Raw genomic sequence first — 26,517 nt, forward strand, 5'->3', positions numbered from 1 at the left:
ATAAGACCAACAGAAACTAGATGATTTTACCTTCAGGATAATTCCTGGATGAGACCAACAGAAACTAGATGATGTTACCTTCAGGATAACTCCTGGATGAGACCAACAGAAACTAGATGATGTTACCTTCAGAATAACTCCTGGATAAGACCAACAGAAACTAGATGATTTTACCTTCAGGATAACTCCTGGATGAGACCAACAGAAACTAGATGATGTTACCTTCAGGATAACTCCTGGATGAGACCAACAGAAACTAGATGATGTTACCTTCAGAATAACTCCTGGATTGAGACCAACAGAAACTAGATGATGTTACCTTCAGGATAACTCCTGGATTGAGACCAACAGCAACTAGATTATGTTACCTTCAGGATAACTGCTGGATGAGACCAAAAGAAACTAGATGATGTTACCTTCAGGATAACCCCTGGATGAGACCAAAAGAAACTAGATGATATCTTCAGGATAACTGCTGGATGAGACCAAAAGAAACTAGATGATGTTACCTTCAGAGGAACTCCTGGATGAGACCCGAGAGAACATCATCACATGAAGTCACAAGGTGCTTCACAAAACTGAGGAGGAACTGTGGTCCTCACACCCTCGCTGAAAAATGAAATAATTTATAATTGTGGTTAATGGCTGGATTGAGGAAATCTTGGTACTTGTCAGGTTCTGACACAAACCTTAGGGGTGTAGTTACCATCATATTTTATTTTATTGAACAGAAAGCAAACAGATTTAGGAAGGCAGGACGGAAAAGCACTTAGGAATGAATCGTTTAACATCTACAATCACTTCCTTTTTACATCCAAACCACATCACATCTGATCGTCGGTTCTCAGCCTCAAACCAACAAACCTGACAGAAAACCCCAGAGCAGCTCATTGGTTCAATGCCTTAAAAAAAAAAAAAATTCAACTTTATTTATAAACCCGACCACAAAAAGATTCCAAGTGCAAAAAGCAAAATTGTACAGATTCTTTTCAGATGAGTGAGACATGTACTGATTAAATCAACAGACCTGAACCTAGAACCAACATGACCTCCAGAAAACCAAACCAACATGTCCCTTTAAAAACAGCATCAGCTGAACATCAGCAGACTGGTATGAAGGGAAGGTTGGTACTAGAAAACACTTTACTGCACCTGGAAGGTTTCTGAGTTTACACAGAAACAAAAACGAGTAAAGAGAACACAATAAGAAAGCACGTGTGACATCTTCAGCAGAGCGTACATAAGAACATGAAGATGTTTTCCTGAGAATATTCCAGAGCTTATAGAATGACCACAGCAGGGAAGTTATTTCCAAGTAAGTCAACTTTAAAGGCATCAGTACACGTCAGTACACAGGCAGTACACAGGCAGCCGCTGCAGCTAACAGCAATCCTGTACGATTACTTTTCATTTGATCCAATAACACAACACAATTTAACAAAACGCAGATGAGAAATTAACCCTCCAAACTGACTTCAGGGTCGCAGCTGTTGGTGTGTGTGTGGAGGCATGGTTGCAAGGTCATTTCCTTTCAGGTGACAGGAACAAGCAGTGATGTGGGATGACTGGGGGGTATGTAATGCTGTTAATGCTATTAGCAAAGGCATTAGCATGCAGCGCACTAAACTAAATAGATACAGATCACACTGCCAACAATCTGGTTCAACACAACTAAAAGCTCGAGTGTTTCTTTAAGCTGAATGTTTTACTTGAGAACAAGAATACTTTGGAGTTGAGGCTAAGATTAATGTGGCGTTGCTGATTAGCTGGTCTCCATGTGGAGGATGTTGGCCTGTTAAGATGTCAAGCTGTGGTTGGGCCTTCCTTCCTGCCAATCTGACAGTAGAGCGTCATGGCAAAAACCATGCCAAAGATCTGCAGAGACAAGAACAACACGGCAGCGGTTAGAAGAACCCGACATCCATCCATCAGAGCTTTACTTCAGTGAATGTGTCAGATATTTTCTGGAGTGGTGGAAGAGGCCATTCCTGTTTTGAAATAACACAGCCTCATGTTCCTCTACAGCAGATCAGCTGAGAGCACCATGTCATTCAGGATTCTGTGATGCCAGTCGGCAGCACAGCAAAACCAACATGTCCAGTTTAAAACAGTCAGTCACTGCAACTTCACTGCTGACAGAAGCCATTCACAGAACACCAACGCTGGCTGTGTGAGGGCCTTCAAACCACTTCAGTACAGACAACCAACGTAAACATGCACACAGTATATATTACATGTGTACGGATGAGTGTCATGTATATATACAGACCAGGAGGATGGCGATGGCGAATGCGATCCCCAGGACAATGATCATGTTGTTCTCCATGAAAGTGATGATGAATGTTGAGCACGGCTGCAAGGACACACACACACACACACACGTGACAACAAAATCCAGACATCTGAGGCTGCTGTAAAACCGTTTGAAGCAGGCAAGCAGATAGTCTTGCAGGGTGGTGTGACTCCAGAGTCACACAATAACAAACCAAACACTGTCCTGTCCACACCAGAATCTGTCCTCACACATTAAAACTCATCACAGGAGCAGGATAAAGGTGTTGGTATGGACTTCAGCTTCACTTCTTCCAGAATCCTGACCTTCACCGTGGTTTTATTTCTACAAAGCTAATTTGAGAGCCTCCTACAGACTGTGTGATGTGGGCCATCTCAGATGAAAGATGACTAAGTGTGGCAATATCTTTGGTCATGGCTCCAAAACAGTGGTCCTACATCACACTGTGAGACAGGTTCAAAGATAGCTGATATCACAGTCGTCCGACCGAAGATAACCTGAGACACAAGTCTGACAGTGTCAGAAACTTAGGATGACCATCTCACAAGGTGACTGCTGCTACGACCTACGACTACTAACAACCAATAGAAATGCAGCAGGAAATGATGCACTGATCAACACGATGTAGAATCTTTGCTGGCGCTAAACACAAACAAACACACTGTTAGTATCTGTGACCCAAATGCCATGGATTCAACAAAACGAGCAAAACGAGCTGCAGCGACTATTAAAAGGACTCGATTCCTGCTTGGCGCCATGTTGCTCTATCGGCGGCGTAGATTGATGACACACGCAGATGCGGCACGCACGCTGATGATGTTTTTATGGACTGGCGTCGTGGCCTGTGACTCAGTAGTGTTATCATCATACAGTCTACACACATCACACTTGATGTCGTACCAAGTTTATTAGATCCATATCACACAATGTGGCTCGCAATAAACTTATAGGACCGTTAAAATCTCAGTCTGTAGGAGGCTTTAGGAGACATGGGGGTCAGTCCCTGCTCCAACGTGATTGGTCAAACAGGGAGAGAATTTAATCTGAACATATGCACGATTTCAACTTTTAAAACCCTTCAACTCTGAGCCTAGCCTTGTGAATCAAATATCTGGTGCTCAGTGTGAGGGCTTTAGTGACGATCACAGATCTCCTCCCAGACTCACGGTTCAGTTCATGTGCAGTTTCCTCACCGTGGTGTAGACGCTGTGGGAGCCCACTTTCTCGCAGGGCTGGCTGGTGTCATTACAGTAACAGGAGGAGGGAACAGAACCATCCCAGTCCTCTGGCCCTTTGACCAGCCCACAGCATTTAAACTACGAGACAGAGAACAAGACCGGCAAGACCACAGCATGTGAAGGACAGACAGATACACATGACGTGAGACACGACAAACAGAAGAAAACATATAAATCAAGGTTTCATCTTTATCCCTAATACTCCTGTCAGAGTACTCTTTAATATTCAATCAATCAAGTTGCATTTTTATAGTGCTTTTCTAGCTGCAAAAGCCACTCACAGCGCTTTACCAACCTGACATGCAAGTAACGTTTAATTCTTCAATTGGGTCCTGAGAAAAGTTTTACTGCCCAGTTAAACTCTTTCAATTTGCCTCCAAACACTTCACAAAAACACAACATATAAGGTTCATATTTATCTTTTCAATAATGACAAAACCTACCAGTGGATATATGTGTGAACGTGTCTATTATGTACCCCTTATTTTACTTTCTACACAACTGTGTGTGTGTGTGTGTGTGTGTGTGTGTACCTCCTCCTCTAGTTTCTGCAGGTCTGTGTGTATTAGTGTGTACCTCCTCCTCTAGTTTCTGCAGGTCTGTGTGTATTAGTGTGTACCTCCTACTCTAGTTTCTGCAGTTCTGTGTGCATTAGTGTGTACCTCCTCCTCTAGTTTCTGCAGGTCTGTGTCTATTAGTGTGTACCTCCTCCTCTAGTTTCTGCAGGGCTGTGTGTATTAGTGTGTACCTCCTCCTCTAGTTTCTGAAGGTCTGTGTCTATTAGTGTGTACCTCCTCCTCTAGTTTCTGCAGTTCTGTGTGCATTAGTGTGTACCTCCTCCTCTAGTTTCTGCAGGTCTGTGTCTATTAGTGTGTACCTCCTCCTCTAGTTTCTGCAGGGCTGTGTGTATTAGTGTGTACCTCCTCCTCTAGTTTCTGAAGGTCTGTGTCTATTAGTGTGTACCTCCTCCTCTAGTTTCTGCAGTTCTGTGTGCATTAGTGTGTACCTCCTCCTCTAGTTTCTGCAGGTCTGTGTGTATTAGGGTGTACCTCCTACTCTAGTTTCTGCAGTTCTGTGTGCATTAGTGTGTACCTCCTCCTCGAGTTTCTGCAGGGCTGTGTGTATTGGTGTGTACCTCCTCCTCTAGTTTCTGCAGGGCTGTGTGTACCTCCTCCTCTAGTTTCTGCAGGTCTGTGTGCATTAGTGTGTACCTCCTCCTCTAGTTTCTGCAGGTCTGTGTGTATTAGTGTGTACCTCCTCCTCTAGTTTCAGCAGGTCTGTGTGTATTAATGTGTGCCTCCTCCTCTAGTTTCTGCAGGTCTGTGTGTATTAGTGTGTACCTCCTCCTCTAGTTTCTGCAGGTCTGTGTGTATTAGTGTGTGCCTCCTCCTCGGGTTTCTGCAGGTCTGTGTGTATTAGTGTGTACCTCCTCCTCTAGTTTCTGCAGGTCTGTCTGGACGTCAGCAGGTTGGTCCTTCAGGGGCAACATTGTAAGCAGATGCTCTTTTACCCATTCTTTGGCCTACACAACACACAGAAAATAAACAAATGATTTAAGAGAGAGGAAGAACAAACTACCTCATGTACGTCACAAGTTTTACATAGATTTAGGAAAAAAAGCAAAATCTGACTAAAACATTTAAAATCTTCTTGTAAAAATGTCCACATTAAATCAACCACGGATTTACATCATCTAGTATCCTTTAAACATCTAACCAGTGAATATCTGATCACATCAGACTCACTTATGCCTCCCTTAACACACACACACACACACACACACACACACACACAGAGCTCCCGTTGGCACCATAAACAAGCAGTAGTAGTGATGTAGTGATGACATCATATCCTGCTCTACCTTGTTCTCGGAGACAGCTCCCACAATTCCTGCTGCCAGCAGGAGAATGAAGATGAGTAGGAGACAGATGAAGAACTGGAGGACAACAAACAAAACCGTCACTGACTTCTTTAAAGATCGTTGTTGAGATGTTCCTCCCAACTACTTAAGACAACAGATGATGAACCAAACCATGGAACTTTATTTTATCATCTGGCTTCTGGTAGGACTTCTGAGAGAAACGATACAGACTAGGCTTACAGACAGTGTGTGTGTGTGTGTGTGTGTGTGTGTGTGTGTGTGTGTGTGTGTGTGTGTGTGTGTGTGTGTGTGTGTGTGTGTGTGTGTCTGTGTTACCAGTAGCAGCAGACAGCGGTTCTCTCTGATGGCTCCACAGCAGCCCAGGAAGCCCAGGACCATGATGATGACTCCGATGGAGATCATCAGGTCGATACCAGGGATGGCCTCGTCGGTGATCTGGAGCAGGGGGATTTAGTTAATTCCTTCTGATTTTCCAGCCTCAGCTGGACAAAGCTTTATTCTAGTCTATCTTCAGAGACACTGAACCTGCCAGACATTTAGTGAGACTAACGACTGATACTTTACACTCGTTAATAACAATAGTCACACTAAGTCTCTTTTATTTGTGATATTACAAATGTGCCTCAGGGGGCTTTACTGCAACACAACATCCTGTCCATAGATCCTCACATCGGATGAGGAACAACTCCCTAAATAAATACCCTTTAGCAGGGAGGAAACCCCTTTTAACAGGGGTGTTCACAGTCTGGAATAAGATGTTTTTCTACATTAGATAAATGCAGAGAACATGATTGACACATCTCCATCATGTCTTCCAAACAAGTACAAATGTCTTCTGCTTGATGAAGGAAGGATTATCAGTTTGTATTTGAAAATAATTCTACAAATGAATTTCTAAATTAAAGTTCTGTTATTCTATAAATAATCTCTTTACACTCTTCCTAAAGCTTTGATTTTATAAAAAAAACAAATCAGGTGTGGATGGCCTGGGTGTTAGGCTCAGTTGTGGCGTAGAAGGGTGGCACAGCTGCACCTCTTCTGTTCTGTCAGCCTCCACTCACTTTCTACACCTGACAACTGAACGGACAACCAGGACTTCCCGTCAAGCCTTCTAAAGGTGTGTCGAGTCTAATTCAGCCAATCACCTGTGGTGGGAGGAGTTTCCCTGATGACTTCATACCACACCTGGTCTCAAACCTGCCACTTTCTGTCAACAGTCAAACCAAGTGTCTGGTGAAGCCGTCTGTCATTTGGAGGGGAAAGGAACACATTGGCCTCCCAGCGGGAAAAAAACAGCTGGAAACTGGGATTTTTCTACAGAATCCACATTTCTCCCAAAGTGCAAAAGACGTCTCGGGTATCAACATCCAATGTGAGCAGCTTGACTGATGGAACGAGTGGTCATGTAAATAAATATATTTGATATCGACGTCTATTACGTCAGTTTTAAGAGATTTAACATGGGAATTCTCCGAACTCGGGAGAAACCAGACGTGGCCTGGTTTTACTGATTGTTCAGACTGGCACACCAGGCCGACGGTTGGCCGTCGGTGAGCATTTGTGACCCTAGTTTTTGCGGTGTGCCCTGCACCGTCGACACTAGTCAGACCCCTGTCGGCAGCTCTTCAGCTGATTCAGCATGTTGAATCGGCGGAGCCCGTCAGTGAGAGAGATCACTCTGATTGGCTGTTTAGCTTAGCAAATCAGTGCAGAACGTACATGCTAGCTGGACGTTGGCTGCAGTCTCTCCGGTGTGTTCAAGTGCTGCTTTTTGGCCCAGATGGCAGGTGACGTGAGGCGACACAACAGGCGGCCTTCGTCGCCACTAGTGGGTTTGGTGTGTCTGGGCCCGTAACAGACCTTAACTCTACATAGTACAGAGGACTGTGATGTCATGTCTTTTAACTCATCTGAACTCCAGTTCCTACCTTGTTTCCATCCTTGGTGACTTTTAGGTAGATGGACACAGCTAGGATTATACAGCCACTCACCTAGAGAGAGACAAAGAGAAAACACTGGTATTCTCACATCTGTTCATCCATCCATACATTATCTGAACCGCTTGTCCTTCTCTCAGGGTGGCGGGGATGCTGGAGCCTATCCCAGCAGTCACTGGGCAGCAGGCGGGGAGACACCCTGGACAGGCTGCCAGGCCATAAAACCTATTCTATGCTTTAAGTTTTGGAATTCTAGTGACATCTTATGGACAAAATCTGAAACTGCAGCTGAAAAACTCATTTCCAGGTATGACCTCTGACTGCCTCGATTTTCAGATGAGCGACAATACGATGCAGTGAAATGGTTCTCCTGTAACTGCAGTAAAGGTCTTGGATCATATGGTCCATCACACGGTCCTGCTGTACACCCCAAACAGTCATTTATCAGCATGTTCACCAGAGAGCCCTACAGTGGTCAAGTCTGACTTTATATAACACATTTACTACACAGGGCAACATAGTGTGCTTTACATAAAGTGACAACACAATCGCAACACAATCATAAAAGTTCAAACGCAGAAAATAAATAGGCATATCAAAAGGTGTTAGTGCACTTACACAAGAATCAGTGCAGAATATAAAAATATATACACAAGACACACACACACACAAAATACTTAGCTGTCGGCTGTTTTAAAAAGTAAGGTTTTTGACCTGCTTTTAAATGTCTCCAGTGTAGGGGCCTCTCTCAGGTCCTCAGGCAGGGCGTTACAGCTACTTGGGGTGTAAACAGAAAATGCAGCTTCCCCTGCTCTACAGCTAGCACGAGGGATGGTTAGAAGACCACTGCCATGGACCTGAGAGATCTTGCTGGTTTGGAAGTCTTTAGCATGTCTTTTCTATCGTGTGGTGCGAGACCATTTAGCGCTTTGTATACAATGAACACAAGTTTAAAATCTCTTCTAGTTTGGATAGGGAGCCAATGCAGAGACCTAAGAACAGGTGTAATGTGCTCATACTTTATAGTTCTGGTGAGAACATGAGCTGCTGCACTTTGAATTGATGTGGCTCTTAAAATTCACATCACTGTTTATGATTACACCAACATTTCTAGCTTCACTTTTGTACTCCAGAGACAGAGAGCTGAGATGAGCTGCAATTCTCTGAGTCTTTGTTCAAAAATAAGTATTTCTGTTTTGTCTTTGAGTTGGAAAAAGTTCTAACATCTATAGATTAATATCGTCAATACACTGAGTTAGGGGATGTATGGGCTCTAGGTCATCAGAAGATAGGGATATGTACAGTTATCCAAAGGATGGAACACGGTTATCCAACTCCTTTGGATAACCGTGACCTGGATGAATGGGAACATTCACAGACACGATATGTACAGTTGTGAATCATCTGCATAACTATGGTAATTCATTTTGTGTTTTTGTATGTCGTGTGAGTGGGAGCACATTAAATAGCTATGGTCCAAGAATCGAATCTTGGCGTACCCCACACATTATACCCACTTTGTCCAAGGTAAAGTCTTCAATGGACACAAAGAACTGCATGTCTTGTAGGTAGGCCGGCCCATTTTTCTAACCTCTCCAGTAAAAGATGAGGATCACCAGTGTCGAAGGTGACCTCGTGTTCCAGGAACACCAGAACAGATCATTTATTAGTCACATGCAGATCGTTCACAACTTTGATAAGTGCTGCTTCTGTGCTATGGTGAGATCGAAAACCTGATTGATAAACAGCTCGAAGGTTGTTAGATGTTAAGTAGTTATTAACTTGAGAATTAACTGTTTCTTCAAGTATTTCACTGGGGAACGGTAAGTTGGAGGTGGGCCAGTAGTTGGCAATAGCTGTCGCATCAAGGTTGCTCTTCTTCAGAAGTGATTAAATGACAGCCGTCTCACGTGCTGCAGGACATATACCTGCCCGAAGACAGCAGTTAATCATTTCTAATACCTCACGTGCTAAGCAATTAAAAACTGTTTTAAAAAATGTGGTAGGGAGGGGGCGGCACGGTGGCGCAGTGGTTAGCGCGGTCGCCTCACAGCAAGAAGGTCCTGGGTTTGAGCCCCGGGGTAGTCCAGCCTTGGTGGGGTCGTCCCGGGTCGTCCTCTGTGTGGAGTTTGCATGTTCTCCCCGTGTCTACATGGGTTTCCTCCGGGGGTCCGGTTTCCTCCCACAGTCCAAAGGTAGGTCGGTGACCTGGCCGTACTAAATTGTCCCTAGGAATGAATGTGTGTGTGTGTGTGTGTGTGTGTGTGTGTGTGTGTGTGTGTGTGTGTGTGTGTGTGTGGGCCCTTTGATGGTCTGGCAGCCTGTCCAGGGTGTCTCCCCGCCTGCCGCCCAGTGACTGCTGGGAAAGGCTCCAGCATCCCGCGACCCTGAGAGCAGGATGAGCGGTTTGGATAATGGATGGATGGATGGAAGGTAGGGAGAGGACCCAAGCAGCAGGTGGAGAACCTCAGCTGCCCAACCATATTGTCTAGTTTTAAGCTCTAGAGCAGGGGTGGGCAACGGCTCGGAAGAGTGGGGTAATTGGCCAAGTACAATTGGGGAGAAAAAGGGGGGGGGGGGCGAAGCCACAAAAAAAGAAAAGAAAAAAGTTACTGTCCTTTACTCAACTTTGAAACACACACACACACACACACAGACAGACACACACACACAGACAGACAGACAGACAGACAGACAGACAGACAGACAGACAGACAGACAGACAGACAGACAGAGTGACAGAGTGACAGAGTGACAGAGCTGGCCTGAGCAGTAGTGACAGAGAGAAAAGGAACCTGAGTGGAGCCCTGGTTAGAAGAACAGAAGTGTGTACTGTTCATCCTTCCTGTAGTGACCGTGGTTGGACAGTACATCAAGATGTTTAAAAGAACACAAACACCAGCTAAACTATTTGTTCAACCGAGATTAAGACATGACAGAGTCACATCTTTCTTCTCCATTTGCTGAAGGGCTAAATCTGGAATCCGACCCCAATCCAAGAGCGACAACCCCCCGAAGCCGTTTCTCCACCCTCATGTAAACAAGTTGACTAACAACATCTTTTAACCTTGATTGTCGAACAGGATTTGCTGACACACAGATCGGTCACAGCTCCACCCTGTTTCACATTCCCACCTGGGAGCTTCCCAGTACAACCAGCCTCTGCTATGTCACTGAACCAGTCCAGTGGTGGAAACAGAGACAGTCTCATGTTACCTAGACCACACACACACACACACACACACACAATGTTGGAGGACATCAGAAGGACATCATCTCCTGCGAAGAAATCAAGCCGGTGTGAGTAAGAGGTCCAGGGTTCAAGTTCATCCTCCGTTACAGTTGTGAAGCAAGACATTGGGCTCCAGACTGCTGTAACACTGCACTTACCATAGACTTAATGGAGTTTAATGCCAAATGAAAACTTCAAACCTGCGTCACTATTGTCACACACACACACACACACACACACACCAAACCTGCAGAGCGGCTTAGGAGCGGGGACTCGGGTATCAGTGAAAACAAACAGCCACACCCTGGGTCAGCTCTTGGTGTTGTGGGAAGACTTCTTTCTTCTCAGATCTACCGAGAAACAAAAATCTGTATTCAACAGTTACAAAGGCCATTAAATGCCACTTTACGCCACCATTTTTGGAGGGGGGAGTTTATGGCCAGAGCGGTTTTAAAATGACAACAACCTGCTCCCGTCATAGCAGCTGTCGAGCGAGACATCTGAATAAACCTCCGCAGATGATCTGTAACTCATAAACCTCGCCTTTGTTGGAGTGGAGACGGGGGAGTTTGCGGCAGCCTCACCCAGTGTCGATTATGTGTTTGTCTTTGTCCACGTCTAAGTTTGTGTCATCATGTGAAGTTTTTATTTTGATCCTCAATTTCGCTAGGCAAGGACAGCTGGCGCTGGATCGGCTGAGAGAGCTTGGTCTGCTGCGTCCTGTGGGCTCGAGGAGGAGGCAAGCGGGGCAGGCTAAGCTAACTGCTAGCCCACGGCCCTGCCCGAGAGGAAACACCGAGGCGGTCTGGCGGGGGCCTCGCTTAGCATCAACTGTGCAGTGTTTTTGTCTGCATCTGCGTTTGTGTCGTGCGGGGAGGTGTGTCGAAGGGGTCTGGCTGGAGAGCTGGCGTTGGATCGGCGGGAGGAGCCTGGTCTGCTACATCCCACGGGCCCAACAACCACGGCCCTGACCCGAGCTGCGTCCGAAGAGGAAACACTGAGAGCTGTCCGACAATACGCGGAAGCGGGGCAAGCTAAGCTAACTGCTAGCCCATGCAGACCGGCAGTTCCGACAGCCATCCTGGCTGGCATTCCTTCTCCTGGACAGTGGACTTTCTGGACTGTGTTGTACTGGGTGGACTGTGTTGTACTGGGTGGACTGTGTTGTACTGGTTAGGCTGTGTTGTACTGGGTGGGCTGTGTTGTACTGGGTGGGCTGTGGTGTACTGGGTGGGCTGTGTTGTACTGGGTGGACTGTGTTGTACTGGGTGGGCTGTGTTGTACTGGGTGGGCTGTGTTGTACTGGGTGGGCTGTGTTGTACTGGGTGGGCTGTGTTGTACTAGGTGGACTGTGTTGTACTGGGTGGGCTGTGTTGTACTAGGTGGACTGTGTTGTACTGGGTGGACTGTGGTGTACTGGGTGGGCTGTGTTGTATTAGGTGGACTGTGGTGTACTGGGTGGACTGTGGTGTACCGGGTGGACTGTGGTGTACTGGGTGGACTGTGGTGTACTGGGTGGACTGTGTTGTACTAGGTGGACTGTGGTGTACTGGGTGGGCTGTGTTGTACTAGGTGGACTGTGTTGTACTGGGTGGATTGTGGTGTACTGGGTGGACTGTGGTGTACTGTATTGTACTAGGTGGACTGTGGTGTACTGGGTGGACTGTGTTGTACTAGGTGGACTGTGTTGTACTGGGTGGACTGTGGTGTACTGGGTGGACTGTGTTGTACTGGGTGGACTGTGGTGTACTGGGTGGACTGTGTTGTACTAGGTGGACTGTGGTGTACTGGGTGGACTGTGGTGTACTGGGTGGACTGTGTTGTACTGGGTGGACTGTGGTGTACTGGGTGGACTGTGTTGTACTGGGTGGACTGTGGTGTACTGGGTGGACTGTGTTGTACTGGGTGGACTGTGTTGTACTGGGTGGACTGTGTTGTACTGGGTGGACTGTGGTGTACTGGGTGGACTGTGCTGTTGGCCGTTTTTTCTTTGTTCTCTCCGTTTTTGGTGGTATTGTTTTTGGAGGTTTTTGGATATGTGTTGTCTTTTGTGTTGCGCTGCTGTGGGATGGGGGAAATGGAATTTCCTTTCTTTGTTGTACGTACCAGTACAAATGGTTTCTGCTTGGTGTTGGGACACCTGAACATGGCCCAGTATAAAGAGGAGCTGATGCAGGCTGGAGACTCCCTCCAGGGATTCAAGAGTTTCAAGAGAGATTCAAGATCCTTTATTTGTTATGTCTTACACAAGCACGAGAGAGCAAAATTCTTGTATTTCGGCTCCTTGTCACTGCAGCGACAATCTTCCTGGTGAGAGCCATGCTCCACCACCATCACAGACACACTGGGTGGACGGCAGCATGTTCCCATTCTTGCAGCGGGTGTGAGGAGCTGCATAACATGACAGGACATTAAGTTTAGTTTATACGTCGTAGGAGCATACGTACACACACACACACACACACACACACACACACACACACACACACACACACACACACGACAACATTTCTGCTTTTAGCAACAGCTTCTAGTCAGATGCACTGCTGCGGCTGAGCCTTACACACAAGCCATGTGACCAAGGATCCAGGGAATGGCATTACAACAGGAACCTGAATAAAGGAAGAAGACTATGAAAACTTTCAGAAGACAGGCGGCGGGAACAAATGAAGAATGATGCACACACACACACACACACACACACACACACACACACACACACACACACACACACCACTAAGCCAACACATGAGTACACTGATGTGTGCATGATGTGCATTCCAGTCATTGTTCAGACTGTTATGCAGACTTGCAGAGCGACGGCAGAATAAGCTGCAGCACAACCCACCTCCAGTTCGGAGAGCCAAGCTCACATCACACACAGCTGACTACACAGTCAAAACACACACAACTTCACTGGAATAAATCCTGAGGAACAATACATGACACCAAGAACACAAACACTCATACTAACAGCCTTCACCCACTGTGTTCCTGCTTCAAAGGGGAAGTCCCCCCTGTGTGTGTGTGTGTGTGTGTGTGTGTGTGTGTGTGTGTGTGTGTGCGCACTAGTGATTGTTCAGATCTTTCATCTGTAATTCAGAAGAGGATTTCACATCATGCAGATGGCGTCATACGGTCAACACATTAATGTTGCTGCTCAACATGAAACACTACACATTTACAGAAAATCACCCGCACAGCCACTCACAGTCCATAGTCCTAACAATCTGGACCATCATTAAGCCCATAGTCCTAACAATCTGGACCATCATTAAGCCCATAGTCCTAACAATCTGGACCATCATTAAGCCCATAGTCCTAACAATCTAGCCCATCATTAAACCCATAGTCCTAACAATCTGGACCATCATTAAGCCCATAGTCATTACAATCTAGACTATCATTAAACCCATAGTCCTAACAATCTGGACCATCATTAAGCCCATAGTCATTACAATCTAGGTCATCATTAAGTCCATAGTCCTAACAATCTGGACCATCATTAAGTCCATAGTCCTAACAATCTGGACTATCATTAAGCCCATAGTCATTACAAACTAGACTATCATTAAGCCCATAGTCCTAACAATCTGGACCATCATTAAGCCCATAGTCCTAACAATCTGGACTATCATTAAGCCCATAGTAATTACAAACTAGACTATCATTAAGCCCATAGTCATTACAATCTAGGCTATCATTAAGCCCATAGTCCTAACAATCTGGACCATCATTAAGCCCATAGTCCTAACAATCTGGACCATCATTAAGCCCATAGTCATTACAAACTAGACTATCATTAAGCCCATAGTCCCAACAATCTGGACCATCATTAAGCCCATACTCCTAACAATCTGGACCATCATTAAGCCCATAGTCATTACAAACTAGACTATCATTAAGCCCATAGTCCTAACAATCTGGACCATCATTAAGCCCATAGTCCTAACAATCTGGACTATCATTAAGTCTATAGTCCTAACAATCTGGACTATCATTAAGTTCCTAGTCCTAACAATCTAGACTATCATTAAGTCCATAGCCCTAACAATCTGGACCATCATTAAGTCCATAGTCCTAACAATCTGGACCATCATTAAGTCCATAGCACTAACGATGTGGACTATCATTAAGCCCATAGTCCTAACAATCTCGACTATCATTAAGTCCATAGTCCTAACAATCTGGACTATCATGAAACCCATAGTCCTAACAATCTGGACTATCATGAAACCCATAGTCCTAACAATCTATACTATTATTAAGCCCATAGTCCTAACAATCTGGACTGTCATTAAGCCCATAGTCCTAACAATCTGGACTATCATTAAGTCCATAGTCCTAACAATCTGGACTATCATTAAGCCCATAGTACTAACAATCTGGTCTATCATTAACTCCATAGTCCTAACAATCTGGACTATCAGCCCATAGTCCTAACAATCTGGACTATCATTAAACCCAAAGTCCTAACAATCTGGACCATCATTAAGCCCATAGTCCTAACAATCTGGACCATCATTAAGCCCATAGTCCTAACAATCTGGACTATCATTAAGCCCATAGTCCTAACAATCTAGACTATCATTAAGCCCATAGTCCTAACAATCTAGACTATCATTAAATCCATAGTCCTAACCATTAAGTCCATAGTCCTAACAATCTGGACTATCAGCCCATAGTCCTAACAATCTGGACTATCATTAAGCCCATAGTCCTAACAATCTGGACTATCATTAAGCCCATAGTACTAACAATCTGGACTATCATTAAGACCATAGTCCTAACAATCTGGACCATCATTAAGCCCATAGTTCTAACAATCTGGACTATCATTAAGTCCATAGTACTAACAATCTGGACTATCATTAAGCCCATAGTCATTACAAACTAGACTATCATTAAGCCCATAGTCCTAACAATGTGGACCATCATTAAGTCCATAGTCCTAACAATCTGGACTATCATTAAGCCCATAGTAATTACAAACTAGACTATCATTAAGCCCATAGTCATTACAATCTAGGCTATCATTAAGCCCATAGTCCTAACAATCTGGACCATCATTAAGCCCATAGTCCTAACAATCTGGACCATCATTAAGCCCATAGTCATTACAAACTAGACTATCATTAAGCCCATAGTCCCAACAATCTGGACCATCATTAAGCCCATAGTCCTAACAATCTGGACCATCATTAAGCCCATAGTCCTAACAATCTGGACCATCATTAAGCCCATAGTCCTAACAATCTGGACCATCATTAAGCCCATAGTCATTACAAACTAGACTATCATTAAGCCCATAGTCCTAACAATCTGGACCATCATCAAGTCTATAGTCCTAACAATCTGGACCATCATTAAGTTCATAGTCCTAACAATCTAGACTATCATTAAGTCCATAGTCCTAACAATCTGGACCATCATTAAGTCCATAGTCCTAACAATCTGGACCATCATTAAGTCCATAGCACTAACGATGTGGACTATCATTAAGCCCATAGTCCTAACAATTTCGACTATCATTAAGTCCATAGTCCTAACAATCTGGACTATCAGCCCATAGTCCTAACAATCTGGACTGTCATTAAGCCCATAGTCCTAACAATCTGGACTATCATTAAGTCCATAGTCCTAACAATCTGGACTATCATTAAGTCCATAGTACTAACAATCTGGACTATCATTAAGCCCATAGTCCTGACAATCTGGACTATCATTAAGCCCATAGTCCTAACAATCTGGACTATCATTAAGTCCATAGTCCTAACAATCTGGACTATCATTAAACCCAAAGTCCTAACAATCTGGACCATCATTAAATCCATAGTCCTAACAATCTGGACCATCATTTAGTCCATAGTCCTTACAATCTAGACTATCATTAAGACCATAGTCCTAACAATCTCGACTATCATTAAGTCCATAGTCCTAACAATCTGGACTATCATTAAGCCCATAGTCCTAACAATCTGGACTATCATTAAGCCCATAGTCCTAACAATCTAGACTATCATTAAGCCCATAGTCCTAACAATCTAGACTATCATTAAGCCCATAGTCCTAACAATCTAGACTATCATTAAGCCCATAGTCCTAACAATCTAGACTATCATTAAATCCATAGTCCTAACCATTAAGTCCATAGTCCTAACAATCTGGACTATCAGCCCATAGTCCTAACAATCTGGACCATTATTAAGCCCATAGTCCTAACAATCTAGACTATCATTAAGCCCATAGTCCTAACAATCTGGACCATCATTAAGCCCGTAGTGCTAACAATCTGGACTATCATTAAGCCCATAGTCCTAACAATCTGGACTATCATTAAGCCCATAGTACTAACAATCTGGACTATCATTAAGCCCATAGTCCTAACAATCTGGACCATCATTAAGCCCATAGTTCCAACAATCTGGACTATCATTAAGCCCATAGTACTAACAATCTGGACTATCATTAAGCCCATAGTCCTAACAATCTCGACTATCATTAAGTCCATAGTCCTAACAATCTGGACTATCCGCCCATAGTCCTAACAATCTAGACTATCATTAAGCCCATAGTCCTAACAATCTAGACTATCATTAAGCCCATAGTCCTAACAATCTGGACCATCATTAAATCCATAGTCCTAACCATTAAGTCCATAGTCCTAACAATCTGGACTATCCGCCCATAGTCCTAACAATCTGGACCATCATTAAGTCCATAGTCCTAACAATCTGGACCATCATTAAGACCATAGTCTTTACAATCTAGACTATCATTAAGACCATAGTCCTAACAATCTGGACCATCATTAAGCAACCCTCTGGTTTGTTTGTAATTCCACGATTGACGAACTGAATACAGAATTAACCAAACATTTGTTCACAATGCTGCATAAAATCCCATGTTTAAATTCCTACTTGTACGTAACACACGTCCTCTACCTGCAGCGCCTGTGTGTAGGTCACTGCCTGCTGCAGGACCCCTGCAGTCACAGCCGGCAGGTGAGCGGATCCTGACAATGAGACTTACTGTCTTACACTGAACTCTACACACTGAGCCACACAACACTCTCCCAGTTCTACATTAAACTACAGTTTCTTTTTTTATTTCCACTTTTGGACACACACACACACACCCACACACACACACACACCCACAGCGTCCTGGAGAAGAAGAAGTGTGATGTGGTGCATACTGTTTGTACTGCACCACATCACTTGTGGACACTTTCTTTTTCTTTTTTGTCACGTTTCACCTGTATTAGACAGTAACAGTAGACAGACGGGAGAGAGAGGGGATGACATGCAGCAAAGGGCCGGGCTCGAACCCAGGCCACTGCAGTAAGGACTCAGCCTTATGTGGCTCCCTCTCTACCAGGTGAGCCACTGGGCGCCCCAGATCTGGACCACTTGTGGATTCAGAACTCAGTGGTTGTCCTGACTGTTTGTTGGGCCGAACAGAAGAGCATCATGGGAAGTAAAATGTAAACGCATAACAACACAGGCCGGTGTTTCTGTCAGCCCAACGGTTCGGTGTCCTGAGCCATCTCTTTCCATGTTGATATAAACACTTAGAAATGCTGAGAATTCAGACAATCACAACATCCGTTGCTCAACATTTCGGTTATAACATAACAAATATGTAAAATACAAAATGTGTAAAAATATTAACATTAATATATTAAGTAATCAATATATTAATGTTAAACCATGTTCTAAAATAAAAAATAAATGCTGCATGTTTGTGTTCTCTGTTTTCATGTTTTTGTGGTATCATTTTGAGGGAATTTTTGGGTGTGTATTTTCATCTCTTCCGTTGCGTGGCTGTGGGCTGGCAGAAACAACATTTCCTTTTTATTTATGTGCGCAGGTACAAAATGAAAACGACAATAAACTAAGTCTTGAATCTTGAAATAATTATGGAAATTACTACCATAATATCAATCATTTTTCATACACAAGTAAAAAAAAAAAGAAAGCCACTAATTTCTGGGGGTGGGGGGTGCATGAAAACCAGCATACTGGGGTCAAGAAAGAAACAACAGGCCTGCTCTGTAGTCTACAATCAAAAGCACACCTCCTAGTTTTTATCTGCCACACACAACCCCGCTGCACCCCAGGGAAGGTGGGTGGAGCCCGAAGCCTGCAGTGGAAGAACTGGACGGATGTGGACACAACCTGTGGCAGCGGGTTCCATGTTACCTGGTCAAAACGCAGAGGTTGCCAAGCAACCAATTCAGCACAAGTGAACCCAGTGAGCAGATCTGGGACCGGTACCACTTAGCTAGCAGCTGCTGTTCCAGGAAGAGCGCGAGAGCCGCTGCCATTAGGACCAACGCATCCCGACCACTCAGCCCACACAATCAAGTTATCATCGATCTGCTGCCACTTCCCGCAACATCTTGGAAGAGAACAAATAGCAGCCTGGCTTCGAACCCACACACACAGCTTCACTTCCTTCTAGCTGGGGTGAGAGTGTACAGACACAAATACTCTCCCCCGCATGGGATTTGGTATGAGTCTGTGTAGAGCCTCAGCGAGTTTAAACTGATGTGGTCTTCTCCTGATCTGACATTGTAGCCCATCAAGTTAAACAAAAAAATAATCCCATGACAGTTCTTGTAGCTATTCAGCTGAATTTGGAACCCGACAGAACTGGCAACCCATCCACAAAACAGGGTTACATCACTGTCCCAATAGTGGGCCAGCATTCAAAAGTCATCTCTTGGACAATTTCAATTCTATCGTCTGGAAACAAACAGAATCTGGGACACGCTGGACCTGTCCCGCTTGGGGTTTTAATAAATCACATAGTTTCAGTCTGATGCTGCAGGAGTGCCACACCCAAACTCACTCCAGTGGGAGGAGACATCTCCACGGACCCACACTGCAATCTGCTGGGGCAGCTGTCAGTCAAACATCACTCAATATTTTGATCCAGATCCTGAGTAGACTTCTCTAGTTCAGACACCTGGAACCGCAGCGGTTCTCATCTGTTCTGCTTCAAACAGAACTGCAACTGAGATGGGCGCCTGCTCTCATTTCATGCAGCTGGTTTGATGTTAAAACTGAGAAGAATCCGAGGAGGAGCAGGGTCGTGACAATGGCATTCATCTGTAATTCAACAAGTTACAATTCCATGTTTTTGTCTTCGCCACATATCCAAATCATGTGTCGAGAGGAGCATCGGTCATGCCAAAACAAACGCTTCATTATAAGCCCATCTAGCCGTCTCAGTGTCCAGGAGCAGACCTGAGTCCAAGTGGTGGAAGGACCGAAGTCACCGGAAAGTCAGAGACAAATAAGTAACTCACCCAGAACAGGAAGTTGAAGAAGAACAGAAGGTACTTGATACATTTGTTTACACCCATGGCGTCGCTCTCTCCCTTCAAACCTGTCCTCAGTCAGACGCTCACAGAAGAATGGACAGCAGGCTGTGGAGAACAGAGAGACGCCTTCACTTCCTCTGAATAGTCACTTTGCTTTACCTGTTTCTCCACCTCTCTCTCTCTCTCTCTCTCTCTCTCTCTCTCTCTCTCTCTCTCTCTCTCTCTCTCTCTCTCTCTCTCTCTCTCTCTCTCTCTCTCTCTCTCTCTCTCTCTCTCTCTCTCTCTCTCTCTCTCTCTCTCTCTCTCTCTCTCTCTCTCTCTCTCTCTCTCTCTCTCTCTCTCTCTCTCTCTCTCTCTCTCTCTCTCTCTCTCTCTCTCTCTCTCTCTCTCTCTCATTCTGTGTGTGTGTGTGGGTGGGTGGGTCTTGTCCTGCTGGGCTGCTTTCCTGTGACGGAGAGATTTACAGATCACCTCAGTTTCAGGTGGGCCTGTATAACCATGACTAAACCAAACGTGATATGATCAGCTTACATGGAACTAAATATGTCATCCCATCTAATAAAGAAGTCAGTTATGACAATAAAACTGCTCTGCATTTGGACAACATTCCTGTAAAAACGCTGTAAAAAATGGGTTGAAAAAAGATTCCTTTACAGGCCTTTACTGCAGTGAGATGGTTTTAGATACCCAGGCCTACTTAGTCAATGTCCTTTAACCACAATGTGTATCATCCGCAGGACATTTACTAGACACTGTATTGTACCTGTATTGGCACTTCTGGCAAGATGCACCTGACCTGGCTGGCACAGCGAGCTGTAGCCTCAAGTCACATGCCATGTTAGAACCAAACCATGAAACGTGAAGCTGAATAATAAACTACAACATCTCTGAAGAAATGATCGTAGACAGAATCAGGTCAGTTCAGGGGCTGGTTCTGAATCTTCCCGTATCAAATGAGACCTTATAACCGGAGCAGAGCTGGCTTCATTAACCAGGAAGTTCCTCCCGTGGGCATGGCAGAGAAGAAAATAATTAACCTGCCAACAATCAACCTTATCGCATCTAAATCGGCCGGCAGCTCGTGTGAGAGGGGAGCTGTGTGCAGCGTCTACACAGCTCCTGCATCAGCCCCGTTTACAATACCACCAGCAAGAAGAACAAAAGACTCCCAGCATGCTGCAGATTAAATATTAACCACACCGTTTCTGTTCTGCACCATGAAGAACAAGCCGCCGTCTGCAGGTGAAGCCTGTCAATTCAAAATGTTCTCCTGCTGACCCTGAGGGAGGAAGATGGGTTTTCTCTTCATCTTCCGCCACAGAGAGAATAGAGGTCAGGGCCTGATGAACCATTACCAGTGGAACGAACTCAGTACTGCTCAACGGCACTATGGTGTAGGGTAGATGCCCGTCCAAATCCTACATATGACTTCCCTTGTTTTCAGCCTACAGAGATTAACACAACTCTTTAATTTAGCTCTTCATTAAAACCGTCTTCGATCTTCTCATTTTCACTCAAACTGTATTGTTTTATTTTTACTTCTTTTTTTTGCAATATTGTATCTATATGCTCTTAAATTGTTAATCTTAATTACAGATTTTGAAGAATGCTTAAAGAACCTTTTAATTCTGTATTTTTTCCACTTGTGATTTTTCTTTTTCTCCAAATTAAAGCATTTTTTTTATGGCTTGTTTCATTTTAATTTTAAATTGAAGTAAAAAAGTGACTACATGTTTTATGGGAAACGTGCCATAAAACATGTAGTCACTTGTTTTTTTTGTTTTTTTTAAATCAAGCAAGCAAGCGAATTTTTATTTATACAGCACTTTTGAAAATATAGTTACAGGTGCTTTCCACTCCATACACAAAAACATGAATAAAATTATTCCAGAATAATAATAGTCACTATTATTAATTATTGTTATTGTTATAAATACTACTATTAGGCTGCTGGAAACAAGCCCACCCAGTCAACCTTGGTTCAGCTAGCTTCTATCAGTGGTTGACGACCTGAGTGAGAACCACTGGCTTTTAACGATTGCCAAAGTTTTCTTGCTTGTTTTTTCTACAGGCTAGGTTAAAAATACAGAAAACATAAGTCTGGCAACCATCTGGCAGCTCTACGGACACTAGAAAACAGCATGGACACCATCTAGCGGCTCTACGGACACTAGAAAACAGCCTGGCCGCCATCTAGTAGCTCTACCGACACTAGAAAACAGCCTGGCCGCCATCTAGCAGCTCTACCGACACTAGAAAACAGCCTGGATGCCAACTGGCAGCTCTACGGACACTAGAAAATAGCATGGATGCCATCTGGCAGATCTACGGACACTAGAAAACAGCCTGGCCGCCATCCAGTAGCGCTACGGACACTAGAAAACAGCCTGGCCGCCATCTGGCCGCTCTACGGACAATAGAAAACAGCCTGGATGCCATCTAGCAGATCTACGGACACTAGAAAACAGCCTGGATGCCATCTAGCAGATCTACAGACACTAGAAAACAGCATGGATGCCATCTGGCAGATCTACGGACACTAGAAAACAGCCTGGCCGCCATCTAGTAGCTCTACCGACACTAGAAAACACCCTGGCCGCCATCTAGCAGCTCTACCGACACTAGAAAACAGCCTGGATGCCATCTGGCAGCTCTAGGGACACTAGAAAATAGCCTGGATGCCATCTGGCAGATCTACGGACACTAGAAAACAGCATGGATGCCATCTGGCAGCTCTACGGACACTAGAAAACAGCCTGGCCGCCATCTGGCAGCTCTACGGACACTAGAAAACAGCCTGGATGCCATCTAGCAGATCTACGGACACTAGAAAACAGCCTGGATGCCATCTAGCAGATCTACGGACACTAGAAAACAGCCCGGCCGCCATCTAGCAGCTCTACGGACACTAGAAAACAGCCCGGCCGCCATCTGGCAGCTCTACGGACACTAGAAAACAGCATGGATGCCATCTAGCAGCTCTACGGACACTAGAAAACAGCATGGATGCCATCTAGCAGCTCTACGGACACTAGAAAACAGCATGGATGCCATCTAGCAGCTCTACGGACACTAGAAAACAGCCTGGATGCCATCTAGCAGATCTACGGACACTAGAAAACAGCCTGGCCGCCATCTGGCAGCTCTACGGACACTAGAAAACAGCATGGATGCCATCTAGCAGCTCTACGGAGATCTGGCGGGCAGGCACATGGTTGCAGCGTGACTCCTGTTCTACCTGTAGCTTAGAAGAAAACTCGGTAACACTTTAGTATGGGGAACATATTCTAAGTAACAAAAACTTAGAGTAATTTAACACTATTAACACTTGTACTTTTGTGTTTTGTTATGTAAGAACAGACCACATTCATTACGTGTTAGTAAGGGAGAATAACTGTTCTTGTGGTACTACCACCTTATAAAGTACGCACCTACTTAATGGTGTATATGTTCCCCATACTTAAGTGTTACCGAAAACTCGTTACTTTATATTAATGACTTTTTTCTTAAATCTTACGTCCGCAGCTACAGAGTCAATAACCTGAAAACAGCGTTAGTCGCTAATCACCGTTTACGAGCTGTCATTAGGTGGGTTAGCAAGCAACTCAGTTTACATTTAGCACCACCGATGTTAGCTGGGCTAACGGCTAATGCTAATGTTAGCTTACCTGCCTTCGCGATAGCCGTCCATCATAACAGCTTGCTACCACTAGCTCAACATCAATAAGTTAACATAAAGTTGGCTAAAAGACGGCGTTTCAGGTTAAACATTAAGGCATGTGGCGATTTTAATACAGAAATGGGCTTTGCGGACCAGTTTAACGGCCAGAACCAGAAAAACCTAAGAGTCTGGCGGTGAAAGCGGTGGGCTCGCGGATGGCGTCGCACAACTGCGCAAAGGAGCACGAGCGCCTCAAATACTTGCGCCATGAACAACTAATCTGTAGCGTATTTGAATAAGTGCAGTACTCGGTGTGGCTGCTAGGCGGCACTGTAACTTTGCTGTTGTGTTACTGTGTTTGTATGGAGACCACAGAATAAGAAACGTCGTTGACTGACTAGACATGGCTTCCGCCGCGTCAAATATTACATGGTGTCAGAATAAAACTTGAAGAAACCAAAGAAAAGAAGAAAATGTAGCAGATGAAACCTCCGACCTCATTAAGTCTAGAAGGAAATTGAAGAGTCTGGATCCAGAGATTCGAACTGTTCCTGGTCGCCAGCGGAACTGACGAAAAGTCCGATGCGGTGAAAAGAGCCACGTTCCTACACGTGGCCGGAGACGAAGCAATGAAGGTACATAACACACTTGACTTCCATGAAGACGTAGATGACTATGACAGATTGACAGAGCTTTCCCGCCAACATTGTGAGCCAAGGAAAAATGTGACATATTTGAGGCACCTGTTCTTCACTCGAGTGCAAGGAAAATCAGAATGTGTTGATGCATATGTGGCTGATTTAAAGAATAAAGCGAAAGACTGCGAGTTGGAGTACCTTACCGACTCACTGATACGAGATAGAATCGTGTGTGGAATCACGGATGACCAAGTGAGGGGACGGCTACTGAGAGACCCGGACCTCACGCTAAACAAAGCAATAGACATGTGCAGAGCCAGTGAGTTGAGTCGGAGTCAGCTAAACAGTCTACACGAGGAGGTTGAAATCCCTGTTAATAAAGTCACCAAGAAAAAACAACGTGACAAACAGAAAGACAGTGGTGCCACAGCACAGAGGGTAAAGATGAGAAATCAAGGAAACGGCACAAGATGCGGCTACAGGCATGAGCCAAATAAGTGTCCTGCCTATGGACAAGTGTGCAAAGCCTGCCACGGGAAAAATCATTATGCAAACATGTGCAACTCACGCAAGCACACAAACAACCATAAGATGCAGCATATAAACAAGGCAGAGGCAGATGATGAGGAGTTCTTTATGGGCTCAATCCAAGCAGAAAAACAAGACCACTCAGTCTCACAAATCCATGCGGTGGATGCAAAGAAAGGAAAATGGCATGAAGATCTGATTGTCAACAAGAAAGTTTTGAAAGTCAGGCTGGATACTGGAGCCGATTGCAACGGCATTTCAATGAAAGACCTCAGAAAATTGAGAGTGGATAAAAAGGTGAGCGAATCTCACTCCAAGCTTGTTACTTATGCAGGCCACCACATTCCAGCTAAAGGCAAAATCATGTTGACATGTCAGTACAAAGATAAAAAGTATGATGTGGCGCTTGAGGTCATAAAGAACAATGCACCTGCAATTCTAGGAGGAGAGGCATGTGAAGAAATGGGGCTTGTCAAAAGACTGCCTGCGCTTAAAACAGAGAGTGACATTCTAAGTGAATATGAGGATTTATTCACTGGATTAGGCTGCATACCGGGAGTATACCACATTGAGACAAATCCAGATGTCACTCCAGTAGGTCATGCTCCCAGGAAAGTGCCTGTCGCCCTAAAAGACAAAATTGAAACGGAGCTGAAAAGAATGGAAAACTTGGGTGTGAGAACCAAACAGACAGAGCCTACAGCTTGGGTGAATAGTATGGTGACTGTAACAAAACCTAACAAAGTTCGGATCTGCATCGACCCAAAGGACCTGAATACAGCCATCAAAAGAGAACATTATCCGCTGCGCACAATAGAAGAGGTGGTAGCTGAAATGCCAAATGCCAGATTCTTTTCAGTTGTAGATGCTAACCACGGATTTTGGCAAATCCAACTGGACAATGAAAGCTCTCACCTGTGTACATTCAACACACCATTTGGGAGATACATGTTTAAAAGACTTCCATTTGGTATATCGTCAGCACCTGAAGTGCTCCAGAGGTGCATAGCCAGACATCTAGAAGGGCTAGAGGGTGTAGTCAATGTAATAGATGACATCCTGGTCTGGGGAGAGAGCATAGAGCAGCATGATCGTCATTTGAGACAACCGCTGGACCGCCTGAGAAGCATCAATCTGAAACTGAACAAAAGTAAATGTAAGATAAGGATGACAGAAATCAGTTACATTGGTCATGTGCTCAGTGAGAAAGGACTCAAGCCTGATCCTGAAAAGGTCAGAGCCATACAAAACATGCCTGCACCAGAGGACAAAGCCGCCCTCCAGAGGTTCACAGGGTTACTGCAATACCTCTAAATCCGTCCCCAACCTCTCAGACTTGAGTGCTCCTCTGAGGCAGTTGGAAGGAAATGTGGAATGGCATTGGGGGTCAGAGCAACAACAGAGTTTGGATAAACTAAAAGCTCTTGTCAGCCAAGCACCAGTACTCAAGTTCTATGATGTCAGCCAGCCAGTTACCTTATCTGTTGATGCAAGCTCTGAGGGTCTGGGAGCAGTGCTACTTCAAGATGGGCAGCCAGTAGCATATGGCTCCAGGGCATTAACTGACTGTCAAAAACAATATGAACAAATCGAAAAAGAATTGCTTGCAATCGTGTTCGGCTGTGAAAAAGTCCATCAGTATCTAGTATATGGAAGACATGTCCACGTAGAAAGTGATCACAAGCCACTGGAAGTGATATTCAAAAAAAAATATCCCTCCTCAGCGCGCCAGCCAGACTACAAAGAATGCTCATGAGACTACAAAAGTACAGTCTTG

At 44.7% G+C, this 26,517-nt stretch overlaps 1 protein-coding gene across 1 annotated transcript; it reads right to left on the reverse strand.

Moving 5' to 3' along the window:
* Positions 1-697: 697 nt before the first annotated feature.
* On the reverse strand, positions 698-20,093 carry LOC130110508 (tetraspanin-8-like). Its single transcript, XM_056277626.1, has 8 exons — positions 19,899-20,093; positions 7,342-7,404; positions 5,729-5,848; positions 5,393-5,467; positions 4,958-5,053; positions 3,487-3,609; positions 2,270-2,353; positions 698-1,875 (listed from the first exon to the last, which is right to left on the reverse strand). Exons 1-8 carry the CDS (start codon positions 19,953-19,955, stop codon positions 1,804-1,806), a joined length of 690 nt encoding a protein of 229 aa, XP_056133601.1. The 5' UTR covers positions 19,956-20,093; the 3' UTR covers positions 698-1,803.
* Between the last annotated feature and the right edge of the window lie 6,424 nt (positions 20,094-26,517).

This window comes from Lampris incognitus, chromosome 3, assembly GCF_029633865.1.
Source record: "Lampris incognitus isolate fLamInc1 chromosome 3, fLamInc1.hap2, whole genome shotgun sequence".
Lineage (NCBI taxonomy): Eukaryota > Metazoa > Chordata > Actinopteri > Lampriformes > Lampridae > Lampris > Lampris incognitus.

What these genes read in the sequence shown, in the direction of transcription:
- LOC130110508 (XM_056277626.1), bottom strand. Translation starts at nt 19,955, where the DNA reads ATGGGTGTAAACAAATGTATCAAGTACCTTCTGTTCTTCTTCAACTTC. An exon ending in TCTTCAACTTCCTGTTCTGG is followed by an intron (nt 7,405 to 19,898) that starts GTGAGTTACTTA and finishes GTCTCTCTCTAG; the next exon opens with GTGAGTGGCTGTATAATCCT. An exon ending in TCGCCATCGCCATCCTCCTG is followed by an intron (nt 1,876 to 2,269) that starts GTCTGTATATAT and finishes TTGTCTCTGCAG; the next exon opens with ATCTTTGGCATGGTTTTTGC.